Source organism: Netta rufina (assembly GCF_964035555.1).
Source record: "Netta rufina genome assembly, chromosome: 7".
Lineage (NCBI taxonomy): Eukaryota > Metazoa > Chordata > Aves > Anseriformes > Anatidae > Netta > Netta rufina.
This window is the reverse complement of record NC_140130.1, coordinates 19,117,307-19,137,884: the sequence shown is the minus strand read 5'-3', so window position 1 is coordinate 19,137,884 and position 20,578 is coordinate 19,117,307. Positions and strand designations below refer to the sequence as shown.

At 38.6% G+C, this 20,578-nt stretch overlaps 1 protein-coding gene across 1 annotated transcript in view; it reads right to left on the bottom strand.

Moving 5' to 3' along the window:
- WDFY4 (WDFY family member 4) overlaps window positions 1-20,578 on the bottom strand; it is a 133,874-nt gene that overhangs the window by 90,217 nt on the left and 23,079 nt on the right. The window contains exons 11-20 of the mRNA XM_084290014.1: window positions 19,658-19,848; window positions 16,701-17,311; window positions 13,608-13,701; window positions 7,681-7,895; window positions 6,697-6,809; window positions 5,751-5,958; window positions 5,407-5,483; window positions 4,459-4,677; window positions 3,905-4,089; window positions 1,702-1,933 (exon numbers count right to left, since the gene is read on the bottom strand). Coding sequence (XP_084146140.1) covers window positions 1,702-1,933; window positions 3,905-4,089; window positions 4,459-4,677; window positions 5,407-5,483; window positions 5,751-5,958; window positions 6,697-6,809; window positions 7,681-7,895; window positions 13,608-13,701; window positions 16,701-17,311; window positions 19,658-19,848 — 2,145 coding nt within the window. The remainder of the gene's footprint in view (window positions 1-1,701; window positions 1,934-3,904; window positions 4,090-4,458; window positions 4,678-5,406; window positions 5,484-5,750; window positions 5,959-6,696; window positions 6,810-7,680; window positions 7,896-13,607; window positions 13,702-16,700; window positions 17,312-19,657; window positions 19,849-20,578) is intronic.

The following is a 20,578-nucleotide window of genomic DNA, read 5'->3' as shown; positions in this document are numbered from 1 at the left end:
CTCAGCATGTAAGACAGAAGAAAAGCAGCTGAAAAATAACTGGAGGACTTAACTAAAATCAGAAAAATCCCTGACTCTGCAACACAGCCCGTGGCAGCCTGCCAGCACAAGCACCAGAAGATGTGCTTGGCTTGTCTCTTCTCGTGTCTGCTTTGTGTAGATCCTACATGTTCTCCCAGTATCTCTTGAAGCTCAGAAGTCCAGAATAAAACTTTCTCTGTCCGGAAAATACAAACAGTCTGGACAGAGAAAACATTTCAGAGGCCTTCCATGTTACTGTGAACTTTCTCAGTGTTATTAGGAGCTAGGCTTCATGTCAAAGAAAAAAGGAGAGAGGAAAAAGTTCAGACCTGCTAACTGGTAACATGTGGGAAGTTTCTAAAATGTACCAAGTTTAGCAGCTTAACAATTGTATGAAATTATCACGTTTTTCTTTAAAGAAATTTTTATTCCTGCTTGCACTTTGAAAAATAACTTGTGCCTTGTACACAAATACTAATCTTGTATTTGATAATTTCATAAAATGGAAAAACGGTTGATCTCTGAAACCATTTACTAATGCTTGAGACAGCCCTTAAAGGCAAACAATTATCATGGTATTTGGAGGTTTTGTGTCAAAACTCTTTTAACTCGAAATTTCCATTTGAAAAGTTTATTCAGGTGTTTTGATGGAATAGAGAGACACTAGACACTGCCTCATTCCTACCTCTCTCCCTCACAAAGAGGCTCATTGCACTCTCCTCATTTCATAAAGATCCGATTATACCTTATATAGTGACTTGTGACTTCCAGGGCATTGCTGCAATCAGATGGCCACAATCCATGTTTAGTACTGAAGTCATCCAGGAAGACCAGTGTGCAGAGAACAAGTACCACGCACTTTATGAAGACTCAACACTTCAAAAATCAAACCCATCTGACTTCTATCAGTATTTTTATTATTTTAGGGATATATTTGTCATGTAATTTTTCTTTCAACCCCACCCCCCCCAGATAACTGACTTGGACACTATTTATTTATTTATTTTTTACTGTACAGATGTCATCCTGAAGGAGGACTCTCAGACAGTCTTTTCACTTTGTTTTAGGCTAGAGCTTCACCAGGTGAGATTATTCTGTTCTTGCCAAACAAGAGACCATCCCATTTCACCCCTGATTTCTAGTCTAGAGGTGAATACGCTACTTGTTGAACAGTAATCAATAAGTGAAATGTTTTGTCTGCCTGTTTAATAATTGAAGATAACAATATGCTTTAGTTAAAAAGCCTCTTCATTAAACAGAATGTAACTTATTCCTCTCTCTCTCCCCTCCTTTACTCTGCAGGCATTTGCAATGAAAGCAGATGCTTCTTTTTCTGTCCTGTCTCGTAATGTCTCAGTTACAAAGCTGTCCTTTTAATATTGGTCCAACAGAAACTGCAATCTTGCATTTCAAGACGTTATCCCTTTTTATTTTCCAGCTTTAAAAATCAGGGTTAAAATGGTTCTTGATTCTTCCTCTTTCTTTTCCTGCCCTATTTACGGTATGTTACAAGACCCTTATGGTATCTTCCTACAATCTTGTACAACACCTATTAACACAGAGTTCTGGACTTTTAGAGAGAGCTTCAGGCATAGCTGTAATTCTAATGACAGGCTACAAAAAATCCAAAGGACATTGCCATGAAAAAAAAAAAAATGCCGGAAAAGAATTATTGCATACCTTGAAGCTGTACTGCTTGGAAATTGCTGCAATATCGTGGGCCAAGCTTATTAATCACCTCCATGGTTTCCACGGAAATGGCTTCTTCAAACAAGTATGAGGGGCCGAGGCGCCAGGTCAAGGAGGACTTCTGTTTCCAAACTCGAGGAGTAGCTATGTACCCATAGACATCAATAAAGGAGGAGGGTTCCATGGAAATATAACTACCTGGTAAGGGCTGGAGATACCGCATCTGCAGCAGAGGAAGAATTCACCAAGAGAATTCAATACACTCAGACTTCCTTAAGTCTTTTTCCCTAGAAGGTACTGCCTGCCTCCTCTTCCCTCCAAGAAGCTTGTTCATGTCACACAGTTAGCTGTGTAACATGATTATCACCATCTACTGTTTAGAATTTGGACTTTCAGAAGTATAACAAACATAAGCATTTTGGAAAGGTAAAAGCTACTTCTTTTGATTAAAGAACAGAGTCAAAATCATTTCCAGTGTTGTCAACAAAAAACTTTATCTTGAGCCCAGACCTATTTTTCCTGTTCTTAACTTAGTGACTCAGACTGACTTTCAACACAGGAAAGTTAGCCACTCTAAGAATAAACAGATTGTGAAGAGTGTAGTGTCCAAGAGTTTCAATTTGCTTCAGTGAAAGTTAAGTAGTCTAGGAAGTAGGACCATTTATTATTTGTATCAAAATAAGATTCAGTCTCCTCAACTGAGTCTATTATTTTGTTTAATGCAAACAGCAGTTGTAGGAAGTAGCTAGATTTATTTTATTTTATTTTATTTTATTTTGAAAAGGAACTATATAGAAATTCAGTGTTTAGCTCAGTCTTTAACAACTTGCTGTTAGGATGAGAGACTGCTAGTATTTGCCACTCTCTCACAGCTGAGATGTAGGAGACAGGGCTGGTCAGTGTCAGGAGGCAGGACTTGATACTGGAGTGAAAAAATATTAGCTCTGGTACAACATAGTATACTCACCCACTCCCTAGCCTCTTCAACTCAAGTAGCTTTTGATATTTTTAACAACCTTTGTGTAATTCTGATTTCTTATACAATCTTTTCTTTGCTGTAGATGTTAAGGTGTGAATCATGTCAGAGACCCCAGAACAGGGACCATCTTCTATTTACTAAATGCATTTTTTTAAATTTATTATGAGCTGTTTGTTTCTCTTTATGTTAAACACATTTGCTGTGAATTCTTTAATCAATTGCAATGCTGAAGCCTAGTTTTATTGATGACTTTCAGTCTCATTTGAAGGAAGGCAAATTAAATTAAATTTTCATTCTTGAAATGGATATAGGTCCCAAAAGACATTTAGAAGACAGATCATTTTTCTCAAGTATGGGAAAGAGAATATTTGGAATTAAACAGGTTGCTTTTACAAGGGAAGTATAAAACACACAAGTGAGCTTTGCATATGTCGAGAATGACTTGAAATACGGGAACTGGAAGGAAGAGACCAAGGTTACAAGCTACAATTAATAAAAGGTATCTATTTAAAAACAAAACAAAAAAACAACCCACACCAACTAGAGCTGCGAAAAAAACAGGCTACATTTATAACACTGCCAGGCTCCAGCATTCAAAATCCATAAATCAAATCTCAGTAATTATTTGAGATTAGCTTCAAAACCAGAAGCATGATGACAACATAAACTAAAGGTTCTTCTCATTTGTCCTTTAGATTCTAAACCCTTCAGGTGTATTTTGTATTGTATATTGTATTTGTATATATATCATGATGTCTTGTGCAACCAGAAAAATCTTCAGTTTTCTATGTGATAACTGTGATTCTACTTCTATGTAGAGAGAAGATAGCAAGAAAGGTACAACTGCATTTCATTAACATAACCCTTAGTCACCCGTAAACTAGGTAAACACCACTCTCAAACTGAGTGTAACTGGGCAATTTTGAGTGGTTATCTGCTTATTGGTGGGTGAGAAAGAACAAAGAAAAAAATAATTCAAAGCATCAGTATACACTGATATACTTCTGAGCACAACTATTCATCATTTGTTTGTGTTTCTGCTTCCACTCCAGCACACTGCAGAGTGATACTTCTTTAGGAAGCAAATCACCATGCTTTGAGTCTATTGTGATTACACTGAGAAGACATGGTATGTGTACAGGGATTCCAAAGTGTAAAGCACTGACAGACAAACGCTCAGCTTTCAGACACATGTTCTATGCAAAGAGCCCTTACCTTTGCGGAGCCAAGTGTCTGACTGTTTATATAGGCTGACACAATGCAGCTCTTCTTTGCTTCCTTAGCAACTGTCACTGTGAGGTGATGCCACTGGCCAGTGACCAGCAGCTTACCACAGCCAAACTGGACTTCCCCTGGAAACAGGGAAGGATTTAGGACCTCACCCTCAGGTTCCATGATATCTGTAACAACAAAAACAGGGGACAGTCAACAGTACTTACTGCCACACAGAACAGGCAGGAACTAGCTGATTCCTCAAGTCCAGTCCCCACAGCTTTGCACAACCATATAACTGATGTTCAAAAGTTTTCCTAGAATGTCTATGAGTTTTATCGTATATCGCAGACTACAAGATAATTCTCAATGCCTACAGCAAAGTTAAACTGAAATATGACCATGAATAACAAATGCAAAAGGAGTTCAAAAGAAAACCAAAGAGACAGAAAGCTCATTAATGTTCGAGGTATTTATAAAAAGATAAAACTTGTTAATGAAAAAAATCCAGATAATCACAGGACACAAAACTGCAGCTTGATTGAGAAAAGCCTCACCGAGTGGCTGGAATTCCACTTCCTCTGTGGAAATGACCAAGGAATGGTCCTGAGGAGAGAAGCTTATTGAAAAACAAACAAATTCTTGCTCTGTTCTTGCCATGTGCCTTACGACAGTGAGGAAACGGACTGGGTGGCTGTTGTGTACTACACCAAACTTGCTAACCAGAAACCAGCAGGAGAAAGTCAGACCACTGGAGGGAGGGAACATTCTAGTGCCTGTAGACGGGAGACAAAAGGCAATTAGCAAAGTGGTTTCTCTATGCAGATATTAACAAAATGCTTGCTGCTTCATTTGTAGCCCAAATCATGTAAGAACCAACATTAGAATCTGAGGTTTAATTTCTCATTGTTTTTCTAGATTTTACTGCTTATCTTCAATGTTATAGAGACTGCATGTGCACACATAAGTGACCTGCAATTGACTGGTGAGAAATGATTGCTAGATCTCTGTTTCACAGAGCTCATCACTTGGGTAGCAGTGAGCTAGAAACAAGTTTTATGGAATCCACAAAATTCAGGAAGCAAGAGGTACAGTATGAATAACCATTTTCCAGTACACCAAATAGAGGATTTTCATCTATAGGAGAATACCATTTAACATTAAGTGACACAGTTTCTATTCCTTCCGTGGGAGACTACCCTAAAATCTGGTGGTTCTTACTTGTTAAGACTGTTTTCTTAGTGCTTTGTGTTGCTAATGTTAATGTATCACACGATTAAATGGCACCTGATGCTGCATTTTGGTGAAATGATTTGTAAAGCTCAGAGAGCTGGACTGGGACACAGACAGAAGCATATTGAAGCACACACAGTTTAGTTGCTGCCATTTCTTACAAACAAATGCCTTTAACTGGCCTGAAAAAAAAAAAAAAAAAAAAAAAAACACAAAAAAAACCCCACAAACAGTACATTCAGAAACCTGTATGTTAGTCAGAAAGTTCTTACCCATGCCAATTCCACCTGAAATAGATTGCTCTGCTCCTGGGCCCATGACAGTGGCCAAAGTAGGGATGTACAAACACCTACAAAAGCAAGGAAGTACCCATTCATCAGAAACTTAAATTCATCCCTGAATGTCACCAGTGACTTAATACCGCAGAGTCAAGGTAGCAAGGAAGAGTCTCTGCTATCAGCAATAAGGCAATGTCTCTAGGCCAGAGAAGCTGGCAACATTACTTCAAGGAAGGCAGCTATATGACACTAAGAAGGACTAAAATGAGAGCTATGTCCAGAACAAGGTCTTGAGAAGACTGCAGAGCAACTGAGGAAGAAAGCAATAGTAGTAGTACCCATATCCTTCCATGGACATGTCAAATTCCACAAACGATGGAGCCAAAGAAGTGCTGCAGAGCTGGAAGTTTCGTGGTGATGTCATGGAGATGAGACTCATTGCAGTCTGGAGTGCCAATGCAGACCCCTTAGACAGCCAAGGAGAGGTACTGACAGGCACAACTGTCTGAAGAGCAGTTTTATTGTCCACTGTGATACCCTCTGAACCTTCAAGATCAACATAGTGCAAAAACAGATCAGTGTCTGCACTACTTTAAAAAAAAAAAAATAAAAATCACAGGCTTCGCCCTTATTCAATTCATCACTGCTAAGATCTAGTGTTGCATGAGGCATTGGCTCTTCAACTAATACACCCTCAGTAACCTGCAGAAATCCTCAGAAATACACAAAAGTATTGCACTGAAGGAATATCAGAATGTTAGGCTAGCAAGAAAGAAGAGTTTACAGAAGAGAGAGCCATATTTTCTCTCCACACCTCTTCAGGCAGCTCCAAACTTCACTTCTAGTAAAAGAGGTTCTTAAGTCCCTGGTTTTGTTTTTCTCATACACAGACTATTCCATAGTGCAATAAAGTAATGGCTACTACCAACACATGGGAGGAGATCTGAAGAATGACTGAAAATAATTCAAGGCTCAAATCTGCACCATGCTGTATCAGGTGTCCCAAGCATGAGAATGCTGTAGGTGCAAAATACTACTACAGTAGCCTTTCACCTGCAAAATATGTTAGAACAGAGAATGGACTGAGATGGAAAATGGCCTATAGCAAGCAGAATGCTAGGATATCCTATGGATTACAAAAAGCAGTTGTTTTTTTTCACATTTTTAACTATTTCCAGCTATGACTGGCTTGGAGCAACTTGCTTCAACCAGCAATTTCCTGCCATTACAGAGATCTGTAATCCGACCACAGTACCAGTAACAGGCTGTTCACTGAGTGCTTACCTTCATTCAAAGCTGCTTTACATGAATTACTCTCCTCACGTTGAAGTACTCCAGTCCTGTTTGTGCTGGGCCTGGAAGGTATTGATGAAGGCCCTCCCAACCAAAGAAATTGCCTGGAAAAGCAAAGCAGTAAAAAATAAAATATAATAAATACAGATACTAAGGAGTCATAGCAACCATGCAAATACAATTCAGACCCTGGGAGATGAACTTTATTATTGGAAACCAGATTTTAAAGACATCTGAAATAAAGCAGAATGAATGCTTTCCATTACATCATCACAAATAGACATCTTGCTTTAATACCTTCCCATTTCAAGGCTTCTTATAGAAAACTAAAAAAAAAAAAGTTTTATTTTTTCATCAATACTTTTGTATTACTACCATTCTTCCAGGGGAAAAAAACAAAACAAAAAAAACCTATGGATTCTTTAAAAAATGAATTTGTTCCATTTTTTATTAAGATAAATCCACTGCATATTCAAACTTAATCTGCACTTTTATCTTTACTAGGTACACTTCATGCCGAGCATCTCTGAGCATTAAAGGAGAAAGCACATCTTCAAAGTAGAAACAAGACCATACTTTATTTCTGTATCTGTCGTTATTGATCTGAGCTAAGAGACAGTCACTTCAACTCTTCAGGAAACAGTTTCTCCATACGAATATATGGGTATATGAATATATATTTCTCCGGGGGAGAATAATCCTGAATCACCCTAGTGTTTTGCAGTTACTTAGTTACCATTCATAAATGGTTTTACAACCCTTACAGAGATGATTCAGGAGACTACAGACTTATACCATTTTCAGTAATTTATTTAAACATATATCCTGTGACTAACAAATCAGAAATATTAAATGAATCTTGAAACTAAAAGTCTTGCTGAATAAGGGCACTACATGAAGTGTCCATTTAAACACAGACTTTACAAAAATTTGCACCACTAAGAGAAATTCATTCCATTAAATCTAATCTGATACCTTAACACATCTGGCTCAATAGATTGTGAGGCAAGCTTCTCAAAAACTCTCGTGAGGGGCAGATGCAGTGGATGGCTCTCATTGCGGAAGGCATCCTGACAGGAAGCTATGATAGTGCTCAGCAAGCCAGAACCACACATCATCTGGCGACTCTTCTCTGACTTCACCAGGGACTGGATATGACCAGCCACAGCACACTGGATTTCCTGAGAAAGCTGAAAGACAAGGAACTGAGGTTAGTGACCTGGAACTAAAACTGTACATTGTGATTGCATTTGTTTTTGCAGTCGCTGAGTCTCTGGGTACAAAAATCTGGCCCAAAAAGATGCCTCTAAGGCAAAAGGCTCAAGTGCAACTGTATGGCTGTTCTATAAAACTGTGCACCTGAATGGTCTGGGTATATCCACAGGTGAGTAACTGCTCAGCTACCCACAGCTGAGCTTTCTGGAAACACCACTATGGTAGTGAGGGATGTCACGCAAAAGAGGGAAACACCTCCAAGGGCAGGTTGTTAGGCATAATTTTCAAGACCAACACAGTTACTCAGAATGTATTTAACATGGGGACTCATGCTGACATATTCTGCTCTTCTGCACTGTTGTAAAAGCACTGTTGTTTAAACAAAACAGCATGTAGCAAAGTCCTGAAACACAAACACTTTGTCTACATGTTTTGCTGAATTGATATTTTACTTCACTATTGCTTCTTAATGGTCTTATGAACTTAAATAATTTTTAAAGAAATCTTTAAGATTTCTAAGTTTTTTTTTTGTTGTTGTTTTTTTTTTTTTTTTTTTAGATTTTAAAGAAACCTTTAAGAATTTCTGAATTCTCACTATCTTTAGAACAATTTGTTTCCACTTACAAAAAAAGCCTACTCCGCAGACAAGACTAGGTTGCTCTCAAAAGTAACTATGCAACTTATTTAAACAAATCTTTTCATTATTCCCCATCCTCAAGAGCTCTTTGGCTTTCTCACACTCTTCAAGGAAATATCTATACACATTTTTAAAGAAAAACAGGTGGTGGCAGACACAGATTGTGACATTTGGATTCAATTTTATGACACAAAAGAGAAGCTACTTCACTGGATTCTGCACACACTAGTTTATTAAGTGTAAAGAGCAATTCAGCTCTTTTGCATGTAGACCAAAATTTTGGAGAGCTCAAAACCAGTACAGGACAAATTCAAAGCTTTTCAGCTTTGAATTTCTTTTAAAAAGTGCTCAACAACCTAAAGCGTCAAGTGCAACACTTGGACAACGATAGTAGCGCATCATGTGTAAGATATATTGGTTTTGTAAACACAACTACTGGTTTTGATACCTGAGGAGAGAGTTATTCAGATAGTCTTTTCTCCTGTCTCAGACTGTTCATTTCCAGTGACATAAGTTTCAATGTGCATCTAATTACATGCAGATATCCTCCACCAGACTAAACCAACATCATTCTTCTTCTAAGGGGAGGAACTTATTTCTACTGTGTATCAAAGCTCAGTAACTTTTTGGAACTTCAAACTATTATTTACAATATTTTTAACTGGATGAAGGAAAGTGTCTGCATATATAAAGCCATGAGAAAATAAAAAAGAAAAAAAAAAAGAGTAGTACAAGTCTTGATTAAGTGAAAGTACTGGTTTACTCCAAAATAAATCCAATAAAACCATAATGGCATACAAAAAAATTGATTGTTTTCATTAGCTTAGCAGCTTTGTCAATACCACTATTGCCTTGTTTTGAATAAAATGCGCTGTTTTCATGGATCTTAGTTCCAGTAAAATGAGATATCAGTGGAGCTACTAATGGTGGCCAGGAAACCAGGCTATGTATTTCTAGGTGCATGGATTGATTTTCCTAACACATACCACTTGCACCATGTGAATCAGGATATTGAAGGTGCAATCAGAATGCAGTTAGGCTCACAGCTCTGCCTCAGATTTGAGTCTAAAGGGCAAAATGTCACCTAGCAATTTGCCTAGTCTGCTTAAGTAGTTCCCAGATTCTTGCTCCTAAGAGCCCATAGTTGGAAAACTTGGTAGTTGAATTCAATTCATTGTTACTCCTCTTCAAAGTGATCATGTGGTGTGCAAGATGACTAAGAACTTTGAACCTTCAGTGGGGCGGGGGGGGTTAGCTTCAAAAGGATTTTCAACTTTCTTAGAATTAAGAATGATACATCAATAATTGAGTGCACAATTGGAAAAAGACGACTTCTCAACCTTGGAGCACCTTTCACTTGAAAAGCTATCAGCCTTTCAAAGAAAATTAGAATTAAGTTCTAACAATACAGTTTTAATTTTACTAGGCATCAAAAGTAGATTTTTCAAGAAGTTCAAAGTGTCTCAGGGCTTCAAATTATGCTTTTAAAATTAAAAGGTAGACACCCATGAGTTTAAAACCCATTGGCAATAAAGAGATTGGGTCTACTTCCAAAAATCAGTTGTGTGTTTTTCCCTTTAAAATGTTATCAAAAATAAATCATTCCAAAATTCACCATAGTTAAAATGATCTTCAGTACAGTAAGTCAGGAATCTGGGTTGAGTTTGTATGTCTTCAATCAAAGGTATGATACCAAGATTTTAGGATAACTTCAGAGACACTGACTGCTTTTTAAGGAGAAAGTGCATAGCAAGAGAAATGGTACAAATAAAATGGCAGGCTGTAGGACTGGAAGCACAGTAGGAAAATTGCTCAGTTACCAAGCTTCAGAAGCTGTTCTGTCAAGGAACAAGCAAACTTCTTACTGAAAGACCAAAAATAACCTTGAAAAAGAACATGTAGACAGGCTATACATTTAAAAAATAATAATAATAAAAAAGAAAGCTGTGCTGTAATCAGAATAGGCTAATAAAAGAAAAGAATCCTCAAGGGGACAAGACCGAAGCAATGCTTGTGGAAAAGTGCTCAGGGGAAAGAGCTGACCTTCAGCTGCCAACCCTGGCTAGAGAACCTGCTGCCAGGGTGTTTGTGTTCCCCTCCTCCTACCAGGGTTCTGGTCAGTTCTCCCTTTCTCTCAAATCCTTGGCAATGAAACCCAAAAGGGAACGAAGACAAAAACTTGAGCAACTTCCCTGTGCAGCTAACTCACTGCAGTAGTTCAGTGTGGTATTAACCACACTGGTATGTTAATGGTATTAACCACACTGGTAATGTTAATGGTATTAACATTAGCAGTAGTATCATTAATAGGTGTCTAAAGGTTGACAAATCTCAAGTGTCACACAGGCTTCTACAGGCCATATCTAACAGTGTCAGAGACCTGTTAGGGTTAGAATGAATTACGTTTTTAGGAAGCGTAAATATTTGGAAAGTGTTATGTTCTTAACATCTGCAATAAAAACAACTTGCTTTGGTTAACTTTAAGACATGGAGAAAGGGATAAAAGACTTCTTTCTAATAAAGTTGCTAAGTCCTTATTGAAATGTTTCAGATTTACAACAGTGAATATGACAACAGTTCATCATAGAAGAGAGGTGGATAAATAGAGGACAAATCCAGCTGTGGCAGAAAGAATATTATTTAGGAAGAGTGTATGTAGTGTATAAATAATTTGCATAGTGAATGATGTGATAGTTTTATTTTTTTTGTTTTTTTTTTTTTTGGTCTGCATTCACAAGAATACCCAAGAAACAAGCCAGAAAGATGATGCAGAACTGAATCATGCTTTGATTCTCTTGTACAAAGTTCTTGCCTTTCTCCTCCCAGCCTTGTGAGATCTAGGAGCTCTCCTTATCTGACACTAGAAACAGAAAATATCTGGCATAGCACTTGGAAATCTTAAAGTCATGTTTCCAAAATGCTGGACAATGAGTCCAAGGGGAACTTTTAAGGTAGAATAAACTATGAGTGTCCTGAGCCACAGAGTTAAAGTAGATGTTAACCTGACTGGCTTGTACTTAGTTTTCAAAACCTGTGATAATGCTATCATTGACCAGTGAACAGGAAACATAAAAAGGAAAATCTGCCTTGTATATATTGTTAAACTGTACGTAGTTAGATGGGAACTGCCTTAGATGTACTCACCCTATCCATGAACATGAGCAATAACCTCTAAACACTGACTACTGACTCAAAGACTGTCTCTTGGGGGTTTTAAGGCTTTTAAGCAAGTGTTCATACCTATATGACATTCAAATCATTTTTGAACATATCTAGGAATGTCAGCAATATGCAACCACAAATCTGTTCTCAACTCATACTTGTCACTCTGGACAGTCAGAAAAAATGGTTGAACTACAAGACCATCTGTTTTGCTGTCTACTACTGTTTTTTCTATACCTACATGCTCAGCGTTGCTTCAGCCCATTACTGTTTAGGTCTGACAAAGGTCACCAAGCAGCAGCAACTTTGGCAGGAAATGGATATTATTTCTGAGGGTCAGAGTAAAAGTACATTAATTTTATTGAGTTCCATTAACGTTTCTCTAAAGGCTGTGCTTTCTCATTGCCATTTCTGTGAAAGCAAAAGATTTGCACGTGATTTGCACATTCTGAGGATTTTTTTCCAGATGAATTCCAAATATACGAGCCTAAAGATCAATTATAGCTCTAAAACAAGTTGAAAGAGATGAGCTACTAACTGTTCATCACCATTGCTCCTAAGAAAGAAATATGCTATTTGACTCAGTCCTAACCTCAGAGCAAGAAACTCCTTTGGATTTTTAATTTAAAATTGAATGAAAATCTTCAGCAAGAAAGCTCTATCCAGAAAGAAATTACTTCATCTCTCTTAACTGTCACATTGCAGCACTAAAATAAAAAATAGCACTATTTGGTATAGAGGGAAATTCAAAGGGTATTTCCTTCTTTTACTAAGTCACTTAGTTCCACCTGTTGCATCTGTTCTTGCCTGACTTGCATTTTCCAAGGAATTTGTCAAGGAATTTGTTTCACAAGGGTTTGTGCAGTGGCACACATTACAAGGAAAGGTAGTAAGTCAGTCCAGCCTTTTGTGTCACTACCTGGTAGCATGAATGAGCTGCCCAAACTATGAGACACAAAGTTCCAATCATTCTCTCACCTGCCTTTAAACAGGATTACCATGAAAATCTCATTTCCTCCATCCTTTTTGTGGCTTATTTGATGAAAAAAATCTTCAGGACGTGTTAATTCCTACTCCAAGTCTAAGGACCCAAAGTAACAGTAGTCCCAACGTACCCAATGCAATCCTATTCAGAACATCAATACTAAACACACAATATCAACAATAATTTCTTGTTGGCTAAGAAAAAATAAGTAAGAAATGAAGGAAAAAGATGAATGCAATTAAATGCACGACTAAAGTGTCTCAAATTTGTGCTCCAGTCCTTCAAATTTTTAAGAACACTGCCATCTACTGAGGATCTGACAGACTCTCAGACAGCTCAGCCATGAGCCAACTCAGATTCACATTCTTGAGGGCACTCTCTCTCATCCAATTAACTATTCTACTTGTTTATCAGGAATTAATTACTGTAATTATCAAAATTTCAATAATTGCTGCCTTGAGTTGGGATATACTGGCAGTTGCATTCCCATCTTCCATAGCTCCGGATGAACAATCTGGTTTTATTTCAATCCCTCTGTATGTACTTTAACCATATTTGAGTATTTAAGACAAGATAGCAGATACAATGTAGGCAGTTTACTTGTTCAGAGGGGGTGTGCGTACTGGAGGCCAGACAAAGCAAAACAGAGTCTTAATTAATTGTAAGCTTATGGACTGCTAGACCTAAAGAGCCAGATTGTTCTGGTTGCTAGATCAATTAGCAATATTTTAACAATTTTCAAAACTAGTTCTGTTCATTCTTTGTCATTATTTATCTGAATTTATAACAGAAATCAAAGCCCAACTCATCCAAGTTTGCAAACAAAAGCCACACACACAAGACACAGGTAGGAAACACTGATTGTTTTGAAACAAATTCACAAGGACCCCCTCTCAGACTCACCTGAGAGTGTCCCTCTTTGTACAGCTTTGGCAGCAGCCTCACCATAACACAGACAGCACCTGGATGTACAATAACAGTGTCTCTCATTTCCCACCTGCAGGAAAAAAGATGTATAAGGCTTATAATTATCGTTGATAGCAGCAAGGAGGTTATAACTAATGTTCCAGCAGAGTACACTATTAAACCTGCCTAGCTGTAACCAGGCTTGGCATTTGAAAATGGAGAAAATTGGAAAATGTCTCCGCAAAAAATACAGATGACCTGGAGCAGATGGGAGCCTCCTGGGAGTAACAACAGTGGGATATAACCTGATCATGATCTCATCCTGCAGGTTGAAAGGAACCTGCAGGTTGAAAGATGTGCAGCAGCCTCTTTAAATAAACTTTACCTTTGAAGGTACCCGAAGTACAGAGAACAGACAACCAGAGGTCTCCCTGAGGCATCAGCCCAAAGGTACCATGTATTTTTTATTTCCAATCAGTTTGTAACTTTGGTCAGACAGTAACTTCAGGGCTTTCAAACCAAAACAGCAAGATGAGAAGATGAGACAGCCTTGATGCAATCAGCATGCCACCCTTTCCTTCTAACACCAGAATCTACTTAAACAAGTAAAAGAAAGTTATGTATCTGTGCTTCCCAACCAGTTTTCATTTTCACCATGCATCACCTTTGCACACTCAGGCACAGGAAAGAACTGGGGCATCAAATTTACCACAGAGAAAACTTGCTTATGCCATGATGCAGGCAAGAGGTCAGATGTACCTCTAAGACAAAGGCACTTCATAGCAGTAACTCTACTCCAGGCACTGCATGTTCATCAGCATGTTCACAGAATCATCAGCATTTCTGGGTGCACCTCTGAACTGGAGCTGTGATGTTTCCGACAGTGCACATCTATCCCAAAAATACTTCATGAAGAAAGCCCAAGCAACATCTAACATCCATAGTTAGACAGAAAAAAAATAAATAAAGCAAAATATGCTTTACAATCTATATAAATCGAAGGGTGTAAGTAAAAGAGGGAGCATAAAAAAAATGTACAAGGGACTTGAAGAAGGATAAAATGCTGTAATTAACACTTGTTAGCCATGACCAAAAAAGGCTTATCTAACACACCAGAGCAGCAAGTAATGTGTAGCACACTGCCACACAGTGACAAGTAATTCTTACTGCACCCTCAAGGAATATGCTAAACAACACTTTCAAAGCAGTTGCTCATTTGCTGCATTTTCTGTGTAATCGATCAAAATCAGATCTGGTATAAATACCTAAGAAAATACTGACTCCAGTGTCCCTGACCAGCATCACACTGCTCCCCCGTCAGCACCAGACTCTCACTGCCTTCAAGAATACCAGATAAATATATCCTATCAGTCTTATCTCTATCCCTCTCTCTGTTTTTTCAAGAGGCCTTCGTTTTCTGGCTTGTCTTCGCAGAAAAGTTGCCTCCATACACCACCTCCTCACCCTTGCAAATATCCCAGCTTCAGGGCTATCCAGTCAGCCCCGTGATACCACTCCCCTTACCCCATCACTATCACTGTGTGGATCCCAAATGCACTCTGCACTGACTGTTACTTAACAGCAAGACAAGAAAGAGGGCATGGGGACAAAATGAGATGCCACAAAGAACCTGAAGATCTATTAGCATAATCTGTGCAATGGCAACTGCAGCAGCCATTCTGCTGGGGTGGGCACGAAGAGGGGCTTTCCTCCCAAAGAGAGAGCACCCTCACTAACACAGCTTGCAGCAAGCTATCTCAAATCCCCAGCAGCAAAAGGAAAAACAGAAGGTGGCTCAAACAGTAACACAAGAGCAGGAACACAGAAGGCCATTTTTCAGACAGGAATTAAAGGGTAAATTCCCCTGTTACCCAGCAGCTTTCAGCATCATTCACCACAGGACAGTGTAAGAGGCTAGAATATTACTCAGTTAAAATGTTGATATTTCCGTGTCTGAGTCACAGGCTCCTAGAACTACCGGATCACCTCCTTTCTCCCTCTTCAGGGGATGTTAAATCCATGTCACAGGACAAAGAATCACAGGCCACCTACACTGGCTGCACTCAAGTTCCTCCTTTCAAAATGCGTAGCTCCATGCTGAAGCCTTTTTCAGGAGGAAGTGAGAGTGTGGAGTAGAGCTAGGAGGAAGCTGCATAAGGGGAACCACAGGCTTGAAGGAATGCTGGGAACTTGATTTCTTAGTTTTATTTTCAGAAAATTTACTACTGGAAAAGGATACAGATTGTATGTCATGAAAATTGACAGCTTGCTAGAATATATTCTGCTGTTTGCATACACTGATGACTGAGGAATAGTCTAAAGCAAGGGCTGAAGAAATCTCCCAGTCATAAGCACTGCACTCAACCTTTTTAGCTGTAACTTCAACTAGAAACATTTTTGAGAAAAAGACTGGGAGATCCAAGATAAAGCTGCAGACACAGGAAGGGGCAGATCTCACAAATTATGAAATGTAAATAACTTAGCACTGATTCACAGATGACAGCTACATTGATCTCTGGTGTAGTCTTTCCCTCCTGCCATACTCCACTATATCTGGCATGCAACATGACTGTTCCTTTCCCAGCTTTCTCTATTTAAGCTGTACAACTAGATGAGCCAGCGAGTGCACGTGTGGGCACACACACATCCAGGAGCATCTAAAATAATTTAAAAGCTTTTATTTTTCATGTATCAGGTGACTGGAAAAAGCTTCCCACACTGTTTAAAAAAAGTCAAAATTGATTGGAGAATGTTCAAGTAGACACTAATTATTAGTTGCAAGCCCCAACAACCCTCCTTAGAACCCAATGCTGCTCACACATTGCACATGGCAGAACCTTCAGCTCTAACTGTGCAACTCTCAGGCTTCTGTGTCCCACTGCTCCACTAAATATACATGCCCTAATGTTTACCACCATTTACCTTTCAAAATGACATGACTTCTGCTATCTGAAGGCCTGGCATTTGGGACTGTATGACTGATTTGTTTGGTCTAGGGAAATTTTGCCACACCCTGCCTCAGTTTACTACCATATAAAATGCAGATACCAGTCTTACTACTATATTTCCTGTAGTAAAATCAGGACTTACTTCTCCTCAGGATTTTCCCATAACCTGTATGCTGAGGCAGGTAATTTGTTGACTAATCTTTTGAAAGTAACAGGATGTTCTTCTTGAGCTTCAGATCCCTCCTGATCATCTCTCGATGGCTCACCCATCTCTGGCTTTATCTCCTTAAAGTAGCTCTCCAGATGGAGAGTTCCTTTAACCATATGATCAAGAAAATTCAAAATCCATATGCAGTTCTTCAGCCATGCTGGGAAAGGTTCTGAGGAGCAGAAAGCTGCATCCAAGAATTCTGCAAACGTCCTTTTCTTCTCAAGGCTCAGAGGGATTTGCCATTCTCTTTGCGTCCAGAAACAACCAAGTGACCCAAGATCCTCTGCCATCTTTTCAAAGAGGCTGTTCCTCTGAAAGAAGTCACTGTTAACAGGGTCCAGGTGCAGGGCTGCTGTTATCCCCTGAAGTGTGTAGAAAACAAGCTCCATTATGCGATTCTGTCCAACTGCTGCCCATAGCCCAGATGGAGGGTCCTGCAAGGCACCTTCCATGTCTGAGAGAAGAGACAGGAGTCCATTGAATCCGCTGCAAGTTCTGAAAGCTGAATGACTTTTGGGACTCTCCAATATTCTCAGGAGTGACTATAAACATTGTGAAGAAAGGAAACAAAAGAAACACTTAAAAGAAAGGGCAAAAAATAAGAATATTTTAAAATTCCAAATGTTTTGCAAAATTCTTTCACTGAAATTTCACTCAGAATAGAAAAAAAAAGTTGGTCAAAGGTAAGGTCACCACAGCACATCTTTTCTCCACCCCTCTTCTCCCATGTACCCACAGAGTCAAACATCCTAGATTCATACACACCCTCAGGAGAAACCCCACAGTCAGTCTGACAGGTGAGAAATGATGTTAACAGGAATAAAGTAAAGAAAAAAATCCTGCATTACATAGCTTAGCTAGTTTGGTCAGAGATACTGTTTCAGACCTTTGGCTAATCTCTTCTCAGACACTTTCAAGAAAGCTTAAGATGAAAAAAAAAAAAGTGACCAAGTATAGCCCAAAGAATACAGCAAGTAGTAGGCTCTCCTCTTTAAGAAAAGCAACAATTCCCATTCTCAGTAGGGTTATTTTTATAGTTTGCACAACACTTTAGAATAAAAACAACCATGAAGAGTCAAATCCAAAGACAACAATGTTCTTAGGTTTCTCTGACTTACGTGGGCTTAAAGCAGGCTGTAAGTGAATGCCACTTGATAATATTACACGGGTATAAAACCTAACCTATTCCACTTGTAAATTTGAAATAGTACGGGCTTGCCATTGCAAAACAAATCTAGCAAAGATGTTAAGAATTATAGCAGTGGAAGTAAAGTCAGTTGGGAAAAAAAAAAAAAAAAAAAGGTTGTGAGGAAGCAAGGAAGCAGTCTAGTGTATTTGAATGCAATCCATCCCAGGTTTAGGGGATGATCAACAATCTGTTTTGTAAAGATGATTCTCTTTCAGGCACTGGTGGCCTTCCAAATTTGAATCTGTATCTTTCCACACTGCTGAAGAGGAACAGTTCTAACAAGTGAATCTCCCAGTAACAGGATCTAGGACCGTGAGAAAAGGTTGCCAGAACTAGAGGGGGAAGAGAAACGCCTTTACTGCCATTCAATTTTGTATGATAATGCATCAAACCAGGCAGAGACTTCTGAACAGGGAGTAAATTTAATAACTCAAGAGTTGAAGTTATCAGGATGGCTTTAACACATTTCAGAGAAGGTCAACAGTAACCACATTTCCTCCAGCGCTAACTCAGTTAGAATTTAATCGCCTATGAGTTAGTATTCCTCTGTCTTGAATCTATAAAACTGATGTCTGCTGGAAACCCCCTAACTCAGTTAACGTTAACAGAATTTATTTCACATTCCATTATTTGTTATTCCTCATAATTGTCCACGTGCCACCCTGGAATACGGCAGTGCTAATTACATTTGGGCTCAGGCTTTAACAGCTAAATATATATTAGCAAATCAATCTGAATTTGTGTATAACACAATCACAGTCCCAATGGATGCAGATAATAAATTCATTTGCTTACATTATGTTTTAATACAGTTATCATTTGTCAGAATTAGACACCAAAGCTGCATTTATTTTCATATTAGTTTGGACACTGCACTCAACTTCTCTACAAACATTGTTAAACTTTACTGTTTCAAATCAAAGCTATGAAAAGTGACAAAATTTAAAGTAACATGGTTATTTTATCACAAAAAGAGCTGCTATATTGTGCTAAAAGATGAATTCTGTTCACACCTGGTAGAGAAGGCAGAATGAAACTTTAAATTAATTCTTACAACACTGCTGCTTTTCAGTTTGATGCTTATGACCTAAACCAGAATAAAGCACACTGATTCTTTCCCCTGCTTCAGTTGCCTATGGATCAGACTCTCCATAAACATCCATAAGAATCCCCCTTACCATGAACTCACCTCTGTTTTTCCCCTAACACTGGTGTATGTAAGAGATTACCAAATTAAGGACAGCAAAGCTACAACCTCGGGAACATATCAGAATCAAGCTATTCCATCTCATGCCTACCCTGCCCCCCCTCCAATCTTAGTCTTTTACCTCTTCCCACATCCTCCCTCCACATCTCCATTTTTATTCACATTTGTTTGCCCTTTCTCTGTCACATTACATATAACGACACATACAACCGTGCCCTAATATTTGCCACCTCCATTTCTCTGTCATGTGTTACTACTTAAGTTCATGGTATTTCAGTCTGATACTGAAGGAAGGTGCTGACCACACAGATGGCCCCCACTAAAAGTCAAAGCACTTGATCTACCAGAATCAAAAACTGGTCCGTAGCTCCTTCCTCTTCAGTACTTACCTTCCTGGAAAAACACAGTGCTGGGAAAAGATCTAGAGCAATTTGCCACAAGCCAAACAGTTTCCAAGAAAACAACAACCAACTTGGAATCCATGTTAATTACCTTCAGCAGATCTAGTTTCAGATTTAGTTCCCCTTGAGTAGAAGAACAGAGGGCTCCAATAACAATGCTCATATATTCTTCATAGTTGATGACTGATAGCTGCTCCAAGATGCTAAGAGTAGCACTCCTGTAGCACTCATCATCCAAAAATATCTTTATGTATGGCACCATTCCATAGTCCTTTAAAACAACTGGGGAAAAATACAGTATCATTTGTTACTTAAAGTATCCTTTGTTTGTAGTTTTTAGAAGCAGGTTTTCAGTGTTGGTGTGTAGTGCCAAATTTCTACAAATACAGCGTGAGAGGCAAGAAAGAAAAGATTGTTAAGCTAATGGACACAAACTGAAGAGGACAAGAGGGGATAAAATCACAGGATGATCACAGTCTCTAACCATCAGAGATGATAGTTTCCCAATTTGATAATGCATGAAAAGGTGCCTAATTAGTTTTCAGCTTAAACATTCCTTTAGTTTATGAAGGAGACTTGTTTGGGGCAGTTTGTGATGATACATTTGCATTATGTAAGATGCTGCAAATGATGACTCTAGAATTCAAGACTGAATTAAATGAGCAGATTGCAGTACTCAGTAATACAGGAGTAAAAAGGATCTTCTATGTTTTACTGTTCCACAAGACTCCCCACACAAACCTCTCTCTTAATTGTGCCAATACTGAATGTACGAGTGTGACCCATCATGTGTCTGATCACGTCAAGATTTCACATAATAGACACCATGGAAGAAAACATGGATGAACAAACAATACATAAAACTCTTACACACAATTTTGTTTTCCGTGAGTAAAGTTTACATCTTCTGTCTAAATGTTTTAGGGTCATCCACGTGGATGAGGGAAGTAGCGCAACTACCAGGGTAAGTCTCATTGTAGAGAATGTGGATATCTTTACCATATTTCTGGTG